General features: G+C 44.3%; 1 protein-coding gene and 1 pseudogene across 1 annotated transcript; both read right to left on the reverse strand.

The window, feature by feature from the left end:
• Nucleotides 1-236: 236 nt before the first annotated feature.
• Nucleotides 237-10,520, reverse strand: LOC118384867 (structural maintenance of chromosomes protein 5-like; annotated as a pseudogene).
• Nucleotides 10,521-14,350: 3,830 nt separating this feature from the next.
• LOC118384868 (thyroid hormone-induced protein B-like) lies at nucleotides 14,351-16,945 on the reverse strand. The gene is made up of 4 exons (XM_052520074.1): nucleotides 16,882-16,945; nucleotides 16,541-16,687; nucleotides 16,168-16,421; nucleotides 14,351-14,458 (listed from the first exon to the last, which is right to left on the reverse strand). The coding sequence occupies exons 1-4, from the start codon at nucleotides 16,943-16,945 to the stop codon at nucleotides 14,351-14,353; spliced, it is 573 nt and encodes a 190-aa protein (XP_052376034.1).
• Between the last annotated feature and the right edge of the window lie 1,487 nt (nucleotides 16,946-18,432).

Consider the following 18,432-nt stretch of genomic DNA (forward strand, 5'->3'; position numbering starts at 1 on the left):
TTTTCCTGGCCTCACACTGATCTGCTCCTCCAGATGGCATTTGTCCTCTGCGTCCACAGCCACGGTGAGGTACTTGGAGGGCCGCACAGCAGAGTTACTGGTGCTGGTCTTGCCTGAGTAGGACTTCTTCAGGGAGTACTTCTCCTCAGCCATGTAGAGCACCTTCAGATAAGGCTCCTCAATCACCTGACTAACATATATGGTCAAATGATTGAGGTGAAAGTAGGGATGTGACAAACTGACCAACATTTTTTTATTTTATTAAATCGGTTTTCCGTTAAAACGATAACCCCAAAAAATAAAAAAAATCATACAATTCCACCTTAATTAACAATGCAGAATAATTTCCCTATTATGCATGCATGACTGCTAGGGCTATATTATATCTACCAGACATAGGACGCAGCTACAGTAACGTGTCAATAGCAACAATTGATAACTTTTCAGACAAAAATACATCAAAAAAGCTGCATTAAAATCAGAAGCGTCTAACTTCTCAGAATTCTGCTCCGGCATAGAATGTTCTGTATCGTTTCCCTGACAACAAACACTGGGGATTGATGTGCTGCTGTGATTTTTAATGGTAGGGTAGCTAGATGTGTTTTTTTCTACTAAATGTCTTTGTATGTCACAGTATTTAAAATATCTGCCCGCAGGCAGTTTGAGATTATTTGATTGACAGTTCTGGTCGCCTAGTGATGAATGTTAGTCCCGCTTCGTGGCATTCCTTTACAGACAAGTAAAATGCCGGTTCATATGTCTAGAGGTTTCGTGCCGATATTTAAAAAGCCAACCCTAACAGACAAACATGCCAGAAGCCTAATGTAATTTCATATGAGACAAAAGCACCCCCACCCACTCAGTAACGAAGAGTAGGCTATCCTATGCTTGTTAGACTGGCCTGAAGATACCTCTGTATCCTGGCAACATCGGTGTCATGAAAAGGATATTCTACACGCAACAGACCAAAGAATGAACACACACTTGCATCATTAGTGAAGAGAAAAAGCAGGCAGGCCAACACGAGGGAGAAGGAATGGAGCAGGGAGAACAATGAGCATACAGTGGGGCAAAAAAGTATTTAGTCAGCCAGCATTTGTGCAAGTTCTCCCACTTAAAGATGAGGCCTGTAATAACAAAATGAGAAGGAAAAAAAATCCAGAAAAATCACATTGTAGGATTTTTAATTAATATATTTGCAAATTATGGTGGAAAATAAGTATTTGGTCACCTACAAACAAGCAAGATTTCTGGCTCTCACAGACCTGTAACTTCTTTAAGAGGCTCCTCTGTCCTCCACTTGTTATCAGTATAAAAGACACCTGTCCACAACCTCAAACAGTCACACTCCAAACTCCACTATGGCCAAGATCACTTCCGGCGCCGACAGAGATGGCCGCCTCGCTTCGCGTTCCTAGGAAACTATGCAGTTTTTTTTTTACGTGTTATTTCTTACATTAGTACCCCAGGTCATCTTAGGTTTCATTACATACAGTCGAGAAGAACTACTGAATATAAGATCAGCGTCAACTCACCATCAGTACGACCAAGAATATGATTTTCGCGACGCGGATCCTGTGTTCTGCCTTTCAAACAGGACAACGAATTGGATCCCATGCGGCGACCCAAAAAAAACGACTCAGAAAAAGAGGGAAACGAGGCGGTCTTCTGGTCAGACTCCGGAGACGGGCACATCGTGCACCACTCCCTAGCATTCTTCTCGCCAAGGTTGATGAAATCCGAGCAAGGGTAGCATTCCAGAGGGACATCAGAGACTAACGTTCTTTGCTTCACAGAAACATGGCTCACTGGAGAGACGCTATCGGAGGCGGTGCAGCCAGTGGGTTTCTCCACGCATCGCGCCGACAGAAACAAACATCTTTCTGGTAAGAAGAGGGGCGGGGGCGTATGCCTTATGGCTAACGAGACATGGTGTGATGAAAGAAACATACAGGAACTCAAATCCTTCTGTTCACCTGATTTAGAATTCCTCACAATCAAATGTCGACCGCATTATCTACCAAGAGAATTCCCTTAGATTATAATCACAGCCGTATATAACCCCCCCAAGCAGACACATCGATGGCTCTGAACAAACTTTATTTGACTCTTTGCAAACTGGAATCCATTTATCCGGAGGCTGCATTCATTGTAGCTGGGGATTTTAACAAGGCAAATCTGAAAACAAAACTCCCTAAATTTTATCAGCATATCGATTGCGCAACCAGGGGTGGAAAAACCTTGGATCATTGTTACTCTAACTTCCGCGACACACATAAGGCCCTGCCCCGCCCTCCTTTCGGAAAAGCTGACCACGACTCCATTTTGTTGATCCCTGCCTACAGACAGAAACTAAAAAAAGAAGCTCCCACGCTGAGGTCTGTCCAACGCTGGTCCGACCAAGCCGACTCCACACTCCAAGACTGCTTCCATCACGTGGACTGGGATATGTTTCGTATTGCGCCAGATAACAACATTGACGAATACGCTGATTCGGTGTGCGAGTTCATTAGAACGTGCGTTGAAGATGTCGTTCCCACAGCAACGATTAAAACATTCCCTAACCAGAAACCGTGGATTGATGGCAGCATTCGCGTGAAACTGAAAGCGCGAACCACTGCTTTTAGTCAGGGCAAGGTGACTGGTAACATGACCGAATACAAACAGTGCAGCTATTCCCCCCGCAAGGCTATCAAACAAGCTAAGCGTCAGTACAGAGAAAGTAGAATCTCAATTCAACGGCTCAGACACAAGAGGCATGTGGCAGGGTCTACAGTCAATCACGGACTACAAGAAGGAAACCAGCCCAGTCACGGACCAGGATGTCTTGCTCCCAGACAGACTTAATAACTTTTTTGCCTGCTTTGAGGACAATACAGTGCCACTGACACGGCCTGCAACGAAAACATGCGGACTCTCCTTCACTGCAGCCGAGGTGAGTAAGACATTTAAACGTGTTAACCCTCGCAAGGCTGCAGGCCCAGACGGCATCCCCAGCCGCGCCCTCAGAGCATGCGCAGACCAGCTGGCCGGTGTGTTTACGGACATATTCAATCAATCCATATACCAGTCTGCTGTTCCCACATGCTTCAAGAGGGCCACCATTGTTCCTGTTCCCAAGAAAGCTAAGGTAACTGAGCTAAACGACTACCGCCCCGTAGCACTCACTTCCGTCATCATGAAGTGCTTTGAGAGACTAGTCAAGGACCATATCACCTCCACCCTACCTGACACCCTAGACCCACTCCAATTTGCTTACCGCCCAAATAGGTCCACAGACGATGCAATCTCAACCACACTGCACACTGCCCTAACCCATCTGGACAAGAGGAATACCTATGTGAGAATGCTGTTCATCGACTACAGCTCGGCATTCAACACCATAGTACCCTCCAAGCTCGTCATCAAGCTCGAGACCCTGGGTCTCGACCCCGCCCCGTGCAACTGGGTACTGGACTTCCTGACGGGCCGCCCCCCAGGCGGTGAGGGTAGGCAACAGACCATCTCCACCCCGCTGATCCTCAACACTGGGGCCCCACAAGGGTGCGTTCTGAGCCCTCTCCTGTACTCCCTGTTCACCCACGACTGCGTGGCCACGCACGCCTCCAACTCAAATCATCAAGTTTGCGGACGACACAACAGTGGTAGGCTTGATTACCAACAACGACGAGACTGCCTACAGGGAGGTGAGGGCCCTCGGAGTATGGTGTCAGGAAAATAACCTCACACTCAACGTCAACAAAACTAAGGAGATGATTGTGGACTTCAGGAAACAGCAGAGGGAACACCCCCCTATCCACATCGATGGAACAGTAGTGGAGAGGGTAGCAAGTTAAGTTCCTCGGCATACACATCACTGACAAACTGAATTGGTCCACTCACACAGACAGCATCGTGAAGAAGGCACAGCAGCGCCTCTTCAACCTCAGGAGGCTGAAGAAATTCAGCTTGTCACCAAAGCACTCACAAACTTCTACAGATGCACAATCGAGAGCATCCTGGCGGGCTGTATCACCGCCTGGTACGGCAACTGCTCCGCCCACAACCTTAAGGCTCTCCAGAGGGTAGTGAGGTCTGCACAACATATCACCGGAGGCAAACTACCTGCCCTCCAGGACACCTACACCACCCGATGTTACAGGAAGGCCATAAAGATCATCAAGGACAACAACCACCCGAGCCACTGCCTGTTCACCCCGCTATCATCCAGAAGGCGAGGTGAGTACAGGTGCATCAAAGCTGGGACCGAGAGACTGAAAAACAGCTTCAACCTCAAGGCCATCAGACTGTTAAACAGCCACCACTAACATTGAGTGGCTGCTGCCAACACACTGACACCGACTCAACTCCAGCCACTTTAATAATGGGAATTGATGGGAAATGTAAAACATATCACTAGCCACTTTAAACAATGCTACCTAATATAATGTTTACATACCCTACATTATTCATCTCATATGTATACGTATATACTGTACTCTATATCATCTACTGCATCTTTATGTAATACATGTATCACTAGCCACTTTAACTATGCCACTTTGTTTACATACTCATCTCATATGTATATACTGTACTCGATACCATCTACTGTATCTTGCCTATGCCGCTCTGTACCATCACTCATTCATATCTGTATGTACATATTCTTTATCCCCTTACACTTGTGTGTATAAGACAGTAGTTTTGGAATTGTTAGTTAGATTACTTGTTGGTTATTACTGCATTGTCGGAACTAGAAGCACAAGCATTTCGCTACACTCGCATTAACATCTGCTAACCATGTGTATGTGACAAATACAATTTGATTTGACTAAATACTTTTTTGCCCCACTGTACATCTTGGTAATCTGCGTCTCACAATGTCTTAGCTCGCATGCTTTGCAGTAGCCTAAAGTTCACCTCTTCCTCTCTGGTTTTACTTACATTACGCAACTTTCCCCAGGCCTTTATAGCCTAAAAAAATATATTTTGTTAGGGATTTTCTTAACATTGGGGATCCCAATTTAACAGTCACACTCCTAGTTTGGAGCATCTTATATTCCAGTCGGTTCAGAAATCAAATAAAATATGAAAGTGACATTTGTTGAAATTCAAAGTAACTCTCCATCCTCCCAGCCACTCTGGGGTATGGAACGTACAGTCTTGATCATGGCTTTGGTTTGGTCCGTTCCCACGGGAACATTGTGCACTTTATACTGGTTGCAGAGGTAGCTCATAACCTCTTCTGGAGCATCGAAGAGGTAAGCAAAGAACCCGAAATGCCTACAGACAGGAAAAATATTATTATTATTATTATCATTATTTTTTAAATTCACCATTATTTAACCAGGTTAGATAAGTTGAGAACAAGTTCTCATTTGCAACTGCGACCTGGCCAAGATAAAGCGTAGCAATTCGACACATACAACAATACAGAGTTACACATGGAATAAACAAAAACACAGTCAATAATACAGTTGAACAAAAGAAAACAAAAAGTCTATATACAGTGAGTGCAAATGAGGGAAGTTAAGGAAATAAATAGGCCATGGTGGCGAAGTAATTACAATATAACAATTAAATTATATTATTAAATGATCTTACACATACAAATGGAAGGGTTAGGATTACGGTTGAGGTTAGGTATAGGCTTGATACATTTACAATCCATATTGGGACAGTATTAGAGGACCACTCACTTCAGGGACTCAATGGGTCGGGAAGGGGGGGGGGGTGTGTGGCACAGGACTCCTCAGGAGCAAAGACTGAATTCACCCTCAGGTTCTGGCTGTCACGTACCTGAGGCCAAGGACAAATCCATTATAACTTTTCCCACTGTATATAGTTCCTTTAACTAGAGCCTATCAAATCAAAATAAAATCAAATGTATTTATATAGCCCTTCGTACATCAGCTGATATCTCAAAGTGCTGTACAGAAACCCAGCCTAAAACCCCAAACAGCAAGCAATGTAGGTGTAGAAGCACGGGCCTGGGCAGGTGGGTCACATGGTCAGTAAACTTTTGACTTAACCAAATTTCCATGACCAACAATTGTATATGTATAAACATATGCATGTATAAAAAAGTAAGCGTAATGTGGTATTGACTCTGGGAGGACGCTCTCTGATCCCATCACCTGTCGTGCAAGGCACTTAAGCCCCCACAATGCAGAACACCGGTTAGTTAACTACATAAAACACGTGGTCAACCCTCAGTGAGCTACTGGGTGTCAAGGCTTTTGATCAAGCTCTGCTCAAACACAGAGCCAGTCTATCAAGGTCCGGTTGAGCAGATCATTTCTAAAAATGTTGTTCGTTAGAGGGGGACTAGAAAAGCCCTGCACACCCAGTAGCTCTCCTGGAGGATGGTTGATCACCCTTGATGTAGAACATTATAACCAAATACTTTATGCCTTTTGAAATAATTAGCTCACTCAATATATCAAAGATCAAATGGCTATTGTAGGTTACAAATATTTTTATTCAGCTGAAGCAAAACCAAATTTTCTCCAGAAAATATACCTTCATATGGCCTCTTTTGTGATTGTCGGTGAAAAGTTCTGGGATATGACGAAAACCTTAATACACGCTAATAACAGCTAAACAGTTAACAGTTTTGAATTGGCTACCTAGTTATTAGTCTGTTCTCTATAATATTTTACAGGCTAGGCCTATCTGCTTCTACAATGTCTGACTGTCCCGCTTCTCCTTGAGCAACAGCCCACTTGTCTCAAACCCCTACGAGTGACGCTGACATGTCTGTGGTTGCGCACCAGGATTGGAATGACACAGACGTGTTATCAATTAAATAAAAATAAACATATTTAAAAACTGTGCCTAAATAAATTACATTCATAGAAATTTAATTGTTTTACTTTTCCAAACCTTTTAGAATTGTATCATTTTCCAAAACTTTTCCAGGCCTGGAAAACACCATTTAAAAATGTTCATGAACATATAGGATTTTCAAAAACATACAAACCTTGCCTTATATCATTGTAGACAGAGGATTTGGATTTTCTTGTATTGGCAGTTGAATTTCTTTCTGAATCTATTGCTGACCCTTCTCACCTCTGTCATGAACTTCTCCATGTCCTCTCTCTTCTGGAAGGTGAAGGCCCGCAGGTCATTGAAAGGAATGTGGTTCTCCACGTACTTGGCATTTTTCGGGCTGCGGACACTGATCTGATAGAACAGTACGTTTAATTCAACAAAATGCTACTACGGGCTTTCAAATTATTTTTACATAGTCATACATACTGTTCTTCGAACCAAGTAGTCTTAATTGAAAAAAGACCTCCATGCGACAGCAAACAAACAAAAGTATGAGGGGTGCTCAACAACGACAGGGATACTTCAAAGTATTAGGACATGGCCAGGAAAATAGTATGCTCTCACCACTAGCATCATTGGTTCATAGACGTTGCCACTGAAGAGTTGTTTGTTCTGCCTCAGCCACTTGAGAGCAGCATAGGTGTCCTTGGAGCACCCTCTCAGCTTCTCCTCCTTGATCTTCATCATGTCATCCAGACTTCTCAGCCTGTTCTTCAACACTACAGGATGTTTAGCACCAAGTCAAATGGTATGTGTAACACTTCACCATGGTTAAAATGGTGCAGTAAGGCACTGTGCCAAAACTCCTCAGAGCCTGTGCCTCTCTTACGTCTACACTCTCTGTTCAGCTTGTCATTCTCCCTGCGTAGGTTGGCCTTCTCCTCATGGATGTGCTTCAACTCGGCGTTCCCCACGCCGAGCCGCGGCGTCCGATCGGTCGCCCAGGTTAGCCACCTCTGCCCGCAGGTCGTCAATCATCCATCGGGTGTTGCTGATTCGCTTCTGCCGGTCCGCCTCCTCAGTCTGCTTCAGGCTGAATGCCTGCTTGATGTCCTTAATCTAGAGGGATAAGGGAGGATCAAGCATTTGTACATGTATTTTTATGTCATACGTTCTCATTGGTATCAAGAGAGTATACAAATAAGGCAGAAAAAAAGAAAACAGCGCCAGACCTCTCTGTGCTTACTGTCCAGGTGGTCCCGTTTCTGTTTACACTTCTGAGAGGCCTCCCTGACGCTGGCCGTCTGGAACACAACAAGGATACATCACCACCAGTCCACTGGCTACACAACACACTGGTTCACAAATGTCTTTGCAGTATCACCCACCAATTAAATATAACCCATGCTTCTACCCGGGGCCCCGTTTCAAAATTAATCGACCCTGGAACTAAGTGGAATAAATGGACATCCCCATCCAGCCCAGCTACTACACAGCCCAGGGAGCCTGTCTGACCTTGTCTTTCATTTGGTTCTCGATGGGCCTCAGCTGGCTGACGATGTGCTGGATCTTCTTCAGCATGGGGGCCTGGGACTCCCTCACGGTTTTTAGCTGCTTCTTGGCATCCTCCCTCTCCTTCTTCACCCCCTCCAGCTCATTACATGCGGTCTCAAATTCCTGGAGAGGACAGAAAGAATTGACAAAAATGAACACATTCACATAACATTCATATAAACACACTCACATGCAATTTGTTTTTACATTGAAAATAATCTACCCATGTCCAGTGTCTTATTGCAAGCTACTACAGGGTTGTATTCATTAGTGCAAAACATAGCAAAATGTTTTGCAACAGAAACAGTTTACATCACGCTGTAGTGTCTGGAGTAAGCGGTTTACGTTGGTGTGCATAATAAATACGTGTGTCAGATGATCTTGCTATTGAAACTCACCACCCAGGGTTTCTTCTTATCCAGCATCTTAATCATGTCCAGGTGACTCTTCTTCTCATAGTAGCGCCCCACGCCATGCTTGTTCCGTTCCTTCCTCTGCTTGAACTTCTCCAGGGCGCTGGCCTTCTTCCTTGCACACATTCTACCAAAAAACAATACCAGCATACCATTGAACTTGCTCTCCCCTGAGCGGTCAACACCGCAGCAAAAAGGTCTTTATAAAAGAAGAAGCAATGAGTCCCCGTTCATCCATAGAGCTAGAGTTAAAACTGTGCTCACCTCCAGTTCTCTCTCTTTGGTGCGGAAGATCTTGAGCTTGCAGTGGAACTCGTACATCTCTGGAGGCCCCACTGACTTCTCTGTGACCTCTTGCAGCTCAATCTTGGTCATCTTGGCAAATTCACCCACCTTCTCCTGCAAAGTCACAGGGCAGGAGGCAAAGGGTGGTCAGAAAATTGGAAGGAGTAGGACGTTAACATACTTGGATCTGGATCTGTAGAGCCTTCACCTCCTCCACAGCTTTCTGGCTGGAGTGTCTTACATTCAGCAGCCACACTGACTGGTTATTCTCCACGTGGATCTCTCTGTTGATCACCAGGTAATCTCAACCGATCCTTTGTTGCACCCATGCTTCACGTACAGTCCAACCTAGTCAGAATAATACAAGTTATCAATTAAATTCTGTACAATCAAATACAAAACCTAAAACAAACAGAAATTAAGTACAATATAGAGTGCCATACATGCAACAATCCAAAATAATGCTACGGAAAGTTTGAAGCATATCCCAGTTGTAGCAAGCTAACGTCAGTAATGTTACACTTGTTAATAAATAGCCAACTACCTTGTCCCCTCTGCCCAGATTGGTAGTCTTTCCTGCTAGACCCAGACATATGGCACAGACAATACTGGACTTCCCAGTTCCATTGGCTCCCACAATCATGTGCGGGTTTGGTCCAGGGTGAACTATGGAGTGGTCGTAGGTTCTGTGTGAAGGAGTGAATTGTGTCAGCTTAACTTAAGTGCAGCAACTTTATCTAATAGTTAGCATATTCAGTTAGTTAACTTTAGGCATGCTCGGCTACAATACAACAACCTATGTCAGACACAAGCACATTCGGCAACTTTGACGCTTGCTGGCACATTTAGTTAGCTACAAGACTTGGTCATACATAGAATTACCATACTCTTTGACTCGGTTGTTCATGCCAAGTAGGTGTCTCTCTGCAAAACAGCAACATCTCTCACAGCTAGCTAAATTACGTAACGAGCTAGATTAGCTTACTTCAAACATTTCACAAGGATGCAACGTATGCTAGCACACAAGAGACGTAGCTAACGTTAGGTAAAATCGCCATCACGTCATTGTGGTTACCTAGCTTGTTTGTTTGTTTGTGAGCATTTCAAGGGGGAGTTGACTCACAGGAAGTTTTGCATTGATGCAAAGTATGGATCCTTCGACAAAACCAGCCATTTTACCATCTCCAACGGGACGTGGGTCAGTTTCAGTACCAGAGGACGAGCTAACTTCATTATTTGATGTTTGTGTGTTCGTTACGTTACTTACTCCTTTCGCCCACAGATGCCATGTTGTTCTTGAAAATTATAAGACGCCCTTAGCAGTCTGTCACTGCGATTCGAGCGCCCTGTGTGGAAGGTTTTGATTGATGATTGGACAAGGTGGATCACGTGTAGTTCATCAACAAAACAACATGCAACACATTCTTCTTCTGTGGGTTTTATGGCGGACTACACCCCAAAAATGTGTATTGCCGCCACCAACTGGACAAGTTGAAACCAAAACAAGGTAAAAAAAAAAAAAAAATCCATACGTGATAGGGAAACTACCTTACTTCACCCAAATAAAAATAGTACATTTACAAAACAAAATTCCTACTTCTCTCTTCTTTCAATACTCCATATCTCCCTTCTCAGGCTCTAGGACCTAAGAGGGTGGTACGGCTTGTGATAATATTCCATGTTACTCCTTCACCGAGAAGTTTTTCAGCCCCAGGAGCCGCTCCTCCTCTTCCACAATGATTTCTTTCTTCCTGGACATGCTTTCCACCTTGGCAGTGCTATTTATCACCATAGCTATAAAGGCCACAAATTCCACCTTCTTCTAACCTTTGAAATGGCAGGATCCTGCTGGTGAAAGGCAACCCCTGCAGCCTGCAGTGAAGGCATATCCACCACCATGGACTCTTCATGTGCACCATTCCAACCCTCAACCCTTTTAACAGCTGCTGCATATGATATGCTCTGGATAGCCCCGACTTTGGCCACCTCATTCTCTTTCACCCTTGTGGGGAAATCGAAAGATGTAGCTTCATGGTTCCCACCACAATTGCAACATGTCACATTTATAACACATAATGTGATATTTTCCACAACTTGGACATCTCGGCTTCTCCCTTCTGCAAACACTTGAAACATGACCAAAATCTTTACAATGATCACACTGTATTGGTCTTAGGATAAATGATCTAACTCTGTAGTTAATATAACCTAAATGCACGTGAGTAGGGAGAGACTCCATATCAAAAAACAAAATAACACTTTTTCTTCACACAATTAATCTGTGCATCAATCACTCCAAGAAGAGTTCATTTGTATTTTTTATTTAACTAGGTAAGTTGACTGAGAACACATTCTCCTTTACAGCAACAACATGGGGAATAGTTACAGGGGAGAGGAGGGATGAATGAGCCAATTGTAAGCTGGGGATTTTTAGGTGACCACGATGGCTAGGACACCAGGGTTAACACCCCTACTCTTACAATAAGTGCCATGGAATCTTTAGTGACCACAGAGAGTCAGGACACGCATTTAACATCCCATCCAAAAGACAGCACCCTACACAGGGCAATGTCTCCCATCACTGCCCTGGGGGTATTGGGATATTTTTTGTAGACCAGAGGAAAGGGTGCCTCCTACTGGCCCTCCAACACCACTTCCAACAGCATTTGGTCTCCCATTCAGGGACCAACTAGGACCAACCCTGTTTAGCTTCAGAAGCAAGCCAGCAGTGGGATGCAGGGTGCTTCATCTCTTCAACATCTACTTCCCACAAGATATAACCCCCTTGAGGGGTGCCCTGTTCCTAAGAGACACACACAACACTTCAAACTTATTAAATCGGGAAAGACGAAATACATGTCTTTATATAGCAGGCCTTTCTAATCGACCTGACCCGGGTATCCTGTAAGGATATTGACCTCATTGACAGTAGAGGATGCCTGGTTATTCTTTAAAAGTGCTTTCATCACCATCTTAAATAAGCATGCCCCATTCAAAAAATATAGAACCAGGAACAGATATAGCCCCTGGTTCACTCCAGATCTGACTGCACTTGACCAACACAAAAACATCCTGTGGCATACTGCATTAGCATCGAATAGCCCCCGTGATATGCAACTTTTCAGGGAAGTTAGGAACCAATATACACAGGCAGTTAGGAAAGCAAAGGCTAGTTTTTTCAAACAGAAATTTGAACCCTGAAGCTCAAATTCCAAAAAATTCTGGGACACTGTAAAGTACAATAAGAGCACCTCCTCCCAGCTGCCCACTGCACTGAGGCTAGGAAACACTGTCTCCACCGATAAATATATGATCATTGAGAATTTCAATAAGCATTTTTCTAAGGCTGGCCATGCTTTCCACCTGGCTACCCCTACCCCGGTCAACAGCCCTGCACCCGCCACAGCAACTTGCCCAAACCTCCCCCATTTCTCTTTCACCCAAATCCAGATAGCTGATGTTCTGAAAGAGCTGCAAAATCTGTCTAGCCCTGCTGATTTGTAGGGGTCCAATCTTGACCCTCTCTTTCTAAAATTATCAGCCAAAATTGTTGCAACCCTTATTACTAGCCTGTTCAACCTCTCTTTCGTATCGTCTGAGATTCCCAAAGATTGGAAAGCTGCCGCGGTAATCCCACTCTTTAAAAGGGGGAGACACTCTAGACCCAAACTGCTACAGACCTATATCTATCCTACCCTGCCTTTCTAAGGTCTTCGAAAGCCAAGTTAACAAAACAGATCACTGACCATTTTGAATCACACCGTACCTTCTCCGCTATGCAATCTGGTTTCCGAGCTGGTCATGGGTGCTCCTCAGCAACGCTCAAGGTCCTAAATGATATCATAACCGCCATCGATAAGAGACAATACTGTGCAGCTGTACTCATCGATCTGGCCAAGGCTTTCGACTCTGTCAATCACCACATTCTTATCAGCAGACTCAACAGCCTTGGTTTATCAAATGACTGCCTCGCATGGTTCACCAACTACTTCTCAGACAGAGTTCAGTGTGTCAAATTGGAGGGCTTGTTGTCTGGACCTTTGGCAGTCTCTACGGGGGTGCCACAGGGTTTAATTCTCGGGCCAACTCTTTTCTCTGTATACATCAATGAGGTCCCTCTTGCTGCTGGTGATTCTCTGATCCACCTCTACGCAGACGACACCATTCTGTATACTTCTGGCCCTTCTTTGGACACTGTGTTAACTAACCTCCTTGCGGGTTTCAATGCCATATACAACTCTCCTTCCGTGGCCTCCAACTGCTCTTAAATGCAAGTAAAACTAAATGCATGCTCTTCAACCGATCGCTGCCCACACCTGCCCGCCCATCCAGCATCACTACTCTGGACGGTTCTGACTTAGGTATTTGTAGTTGTCCACATATACTAGGTGTCTGGTTAGACTGTAAACTCTCCTTCCAGACTCACATTTCTCCAATCCAAAATTAAATCTAGAATTGGCTTCCCATTTCGCAACAAAGCCTCCTTCACTCATGCTGCCACTATCCTACAGATCCTCGACAATGTCATTTACAAAATAGCCTCCAACACTCCACTCAGCAAATTGGATGCAGTCCATCCGTTTTGTCACCAAAGCCCCATATACTACCCACCACTACTGCCTGTATGCTCTTGTTGGCTGGCCCTTGCTTCATATTCGTCACCAAACCCCACTGGCTCCAGGACATCTTTAAGTCTTTGCTAGGTAAAACCCCACCTTATCTCAGCTCACTGGTCACCTTATTTTTGCTCCTTTGCACACTCATCTTCTGCACAACTATCACTCCAGTGTTTAATTGCTATATTGTAATTACTTCGCCACTATGGCCTATTTATTGCCTTTACTTCCCTTATCCTACCTCATTTGCACACACTGTATATAGACTTTTTCTATTGTATTATTGACTGCATGTTTGTTTATTGGATGTGTAAATCTGTGTTGTTTGTGTCGCACTGCTTTGCTTTATCTTGGCCAGGTCGCAGTTGTAAATGGTTAATAAATAAAGGTGAAATAAAAATAAAACATGTGCAAAACGAGTTGGTGCCATCAGTAAAACAGAAAATGTTTGTCCACATGTGCAAGTTTCAACTCAGTTTTGATGCACGCATCATATTCTGCACCATTCCCCTTTTGCTGCTCCTTCCCTCAATGTCATTTGCGTTTCCAGGGGAATGGGTCATTTTGACTTCAACATCTGTGGACAAAAAAGACAACAAACTGGAGTAATGAGTTCCATGAAAGACAATCTCGTCCCCAGCCAGATCTCGAACTGAGCCTGGGGACAAGGTTATGCAAGACAACATGAAAGCAAAACAATACATTTTTGGAGAGGTTGTATGACCCTTATCGGGCAACAGATACAATACCTGGGCACAGTCCACTTTCAAACACAATGCTGTCAATGGCTATATCACTTCTTATTGAGGAACCCCCGATGGCCTCAAATACGATCTAGAACAATAGGAGAAAAAGAACAAGTGATGACTCAGTAAAAAAGGATTTGGCCAGAGCACGTTGTGAATAAGACTGGGTGCAGTAGTAGTGTAATTCTTCAAACCCTTGCCTTAATATCTTTTTGTAATTTGGAGATGGTGTTATCAAAGAAAAGATGGTGAATAAATGAATATATACTGAACAAAAATATAAATGTAACATGCAATCATTTGAAATATTTTACAGAGTTACAGTTTATATAATGAAATCAGTCAATTGAAATAAATAAATGATGCCCTAATCTATGGATTTCACATGACCGGGCATGGATGGGCCTGGGAGGGCATAGGCCCACTCACTTCTGACTGTCCCCAGTCCACCTGGTCGTGCTGCTGCTCCAGTTGAAACTGTTCTGCCTGCGGCTATGGAACCCTGACCTGTTCACTGGACTTGCAACTTTGTCCCGGACCTGCGGTTTTCTCTCTATTCTCTCTGCTGTCTCCTGCTGTCTCGAGACCTGCTGTCTCGACCGCTGAATGCTTGGTTATGAAAAGCCTACTGACAGTTACTCCTGAGGTGCTGACCTGTTGCACCCTCTACAACCACTGTGATTATTATTTGACACTGCTGGTCATCTATGAACGTTTGAATGTCTTATAGAGCAATCTGGCCTTAAATGGCCATGTACTCTTATAATCTCCACCCGGTACAGCCAGAAGAGGACTGGCCACCCCTCAAAGCCTGATTCCTCTAGGTTTCTTCCTGGGTTCCTGCCTTTCTAGGACATTTTTCCTAGCCACCGTGCTTCTATATCTGCATTGCTTGCTGTTTGGGGTTTTCGGCTGGGTTTCTGTATAGCACTTTCCGTCATCTGCTGATGTAAAAAGGGATTTATAAATACATTTGATTGATTGACTTGGGAGCCATCAGCTGTCTGGGTGGTTGGTCTCAGACAATCCCACAGGTGAAGAAGTCAGATGTGGCGGTCCTGGGCTGGTGAGGTTACACGTGGTCTACGGTTGTGAGGCCAGTTGGACGTACTGCCAAACTCTCTAAAACGAAGTTGGAGGCGGCTTATGGTAGAGAAATCAACATTTAATGGCAACAGCTTGGGTGGACATTCCTGCAATCCGAACGCCAATTGCATGTTCCCTCAAAACTTGAGACATCTGTAGCATTGTGTTGTGTGACAAAACTGCACATTTTAGAGTGGCCTTTATTGTCCCCTTCAAATGGTGCACCTGTGTAATCAGCTTCTTGATATGCCACACCTGTCAGGTGGATGAATTATCTTGGAAAAGGATGAAAAAGCATCTGCTAAATGGCATACATAAAGGAGAAATGCTCACTAACAGGGATGTAAACACATTTGTGCACAAAATTGGAGAGAAATAAGCTTTTTGTGCATATGGAACATTTCTGGGATAATGTATTTCAGCTCATGAAACATGGGACGAACACTTGACATGCTGTGTTTATATTTTTGTTCAGTATAGTTCACTGACGCCGTTTACCATTGGGGAAAAAAAGGTAAGTTCCGGTTTACTTAACTGGGTGTATCTCTCATAGATATGAATGCAATAGCAGTTACTTAGTTCATTGACTTACATTGAACCAGAAAACCCCCCCAGAATAAAACAGCGAGTGGGGTGTTTCATTTCCTCTTACGTCTCAGGTGGTACAGAGGAGGAGAGGGATTATGGGTAGTGATGTTTTTCACCACTTGCCTGATGCTGTTGGTCACTTTGGTATTCCACAGTGGCTGTCAGCCAGGTGATGCTCTGCTCTCCAGTGTGTTTCCATAGCAATTCGTCCTCTCCATTCTTGCTCAGATGAACACTGAGCTCACCTATGCCCAAGCCATACATGTGGTAGAAGAAACGCAGGCACAGAGAACCCATGGACCTCCTCAGAGGATTGGAGAATAGTCGGGCATTTTGACCAGGCAGCATGTTAGAGGCCTCAATGTGCATGTAGTACCCTGACAAACAGAGTTTCACAGGGTTAAACTCTAACTATCATGGTATAACATGGAAACAGACTACAATGATGTCACATTTACACACATTCAGTGAATGCTAGAGGGAGTTGGATACTCACCGACTCCTGTGGTGTGATCCACCCTCAGCCCGGTGTAAGAAGTGGGGGTAGGCCCTCTCACCAGTACCCAGTCACCCTCTTTGTCTTGAATGTACCCACAGTGACCCGTCTCAAAGTTACAGAGCCCAGGGACAGACATGAGAAGACCTGTGGATGGACACCCAACATGACTCAAGGAGCTAAATTATGTTTATCACAGAGGCACTACTTCCGGAGATCTCCCAGAGGCCCCGTGGGCATCAGGGATCAGTGAAGGTAAAGTTACCTGCTGTAAGATCACAATCCCCGAGGCTCACACTGATGTCATCCAGAGCGACTGACCCACAGTCAGAAGTACGTACATGTGCTGACAAACACCACCTGGACAGCAGGGGCAGAGTGGGTGACATCATCAACCACAGACATTCTCAGAGGATATAGCTTCTGGACAATGTAACTGCATAATACATTTCCAGACAGTTACATCTATGTAATATATTGTGATATGGTATGATCCATGTTTTAACAGGGCAAAAGTGGTTTAAAAAGAAAAACCAACGAGGAGAATCCGTGACTACGGACTTCGGCATTCCTATTTAATTTGAAACTGCTGCTCCTTATGAAGCTGGAGCCAAACCAAAGGACTGACAATTTTTTTTAAACGATGTCAAAGATACAATGTAAGGCCGAATAAACACAAGGGGTTCCGTCACAAACTTTATGAAACACTATAGGCAAGGCATGCACAGGACAGTTGTTGTGACTGAGGAATGAAAATAACTGACTAACTAAAAAGGAAATGAATACATGTTAAGTCATTTTACATGTGGACTCTGACCTCTGTCGCTATCCAGACTCCTTGTCGTTCTGGGTCCATATCCTCTCCTGTGTGATTCCGCTCTGATCCTGAATGTAAACGGTGAGAGCCTGGTCTGTCTGGATGAATCCACAGAGAGAGTAGTGGAACTTCAGACAGTACTTCATGTTGCCGGGCAGAAGAGGCCAGAGCAGGTGGCTAATATAGCCAGCGCATGGATTCAGCCCGGGAGTGGGCCAGAAGGAAGGATCCTGTGTGAAGAGAAAGAACTGTTATTATTGTCTTGAGCAATATTGTTTTCTGTCAATTGGTTTGCCGTGGAATATTTTCACTTTGCACACATTGGTTGAGTCTCAAAATACACCGTTGTTTAAGTGTCTTTCTGGCACTTGAAATACTTCAGGTTTTTACCAAAGCCAAATGTAACGCAGTGCAAATTGTAAGCAGGAGAAGATAGAGAAGCCATCTCTCGTTCACTAATTACGCCTCTAGCATCTCTTGGTGATCAAAATCATATCATCTCTTACCTGCCCCTGTTGTGTGGTCCCCAATCCTGTAGATGTTGGCCTTGACTGACACCCTCTTCCATGGGGATCCTTCCATTTGATCCTGGTTGTGTCAGCAGAAACCACCCTCAAAGTCACAGTTGGCGATGGAGGAATCAAAGGTTGGCTCTGCGGCACACATGGGAGACATTAGGAGGCTGCATCCCAATACTCTTTAATAGCATGCTTTTCTCCTGTCTTACCTTTCAACTCATCTGTAAAAGTAATGAGAGGTAGGAGAAGAGGAAAGGGACACTCTGAATCTACTGTGTGATCAGGTGGACTGGGATATGTTCCGGGTCGCCACTGGAAATAACATTGACGATTACACTGACTCTGTCACTGGGTTCATCAGGAAGTGCTTAGAGGATGTTGTTCCTACAGTGATGATCAGAACATATCCAAACCAAAAATGTGGATAGATGGCAGCATTCGCACAAAACTGAAAGCGTGAAACACTGCATTTAACCACGGCAAATTGACCGGGAACATGGACATATACAAACAGACCAGCCATGACCTCCATAAGGTAATCAAAGAGTTGACAAAGT

This window comes from Oncorhynchus keta, chromosome 6 (assembly GCF_023373465.1).
Source record: "Oncorhynchus keta strain PuntledgeMale-10-30-2019 chromosome 6, Oket_V2, whole genome shotgun sequence".
NCBI lineage: Eukaryota > Metazoa > Chordata > Actinopteri > Salmoniformes > Salmonidae > Oncorhynchus > Oncorhynchus keta.

Bases quoted from the DNA above. Each gene is read 5' to 3' on its own strand.
- LOC118384868 (XM_052520074.1), bottom strand. From the start codon at position 16,945: ATGTCTGTGGTTGATGATGTCACCCACTCTGCCCCTGCTGTCCAGGTG. The intron at 16,688-16,881 runs GTACGTACTTCT...GTCCATCCACAG, and splicing joins GGTGGTGTTTGTCAGCACAT to GTCTTCTCATGTCTGTCCCT. The intron at 16,422-16,540 runs GTGAGTATCCAA...TCTGTTTGTCAG, and splicing joins GGATCACACCACAGGAGTCG to GGTACTACATGCACATTGAG.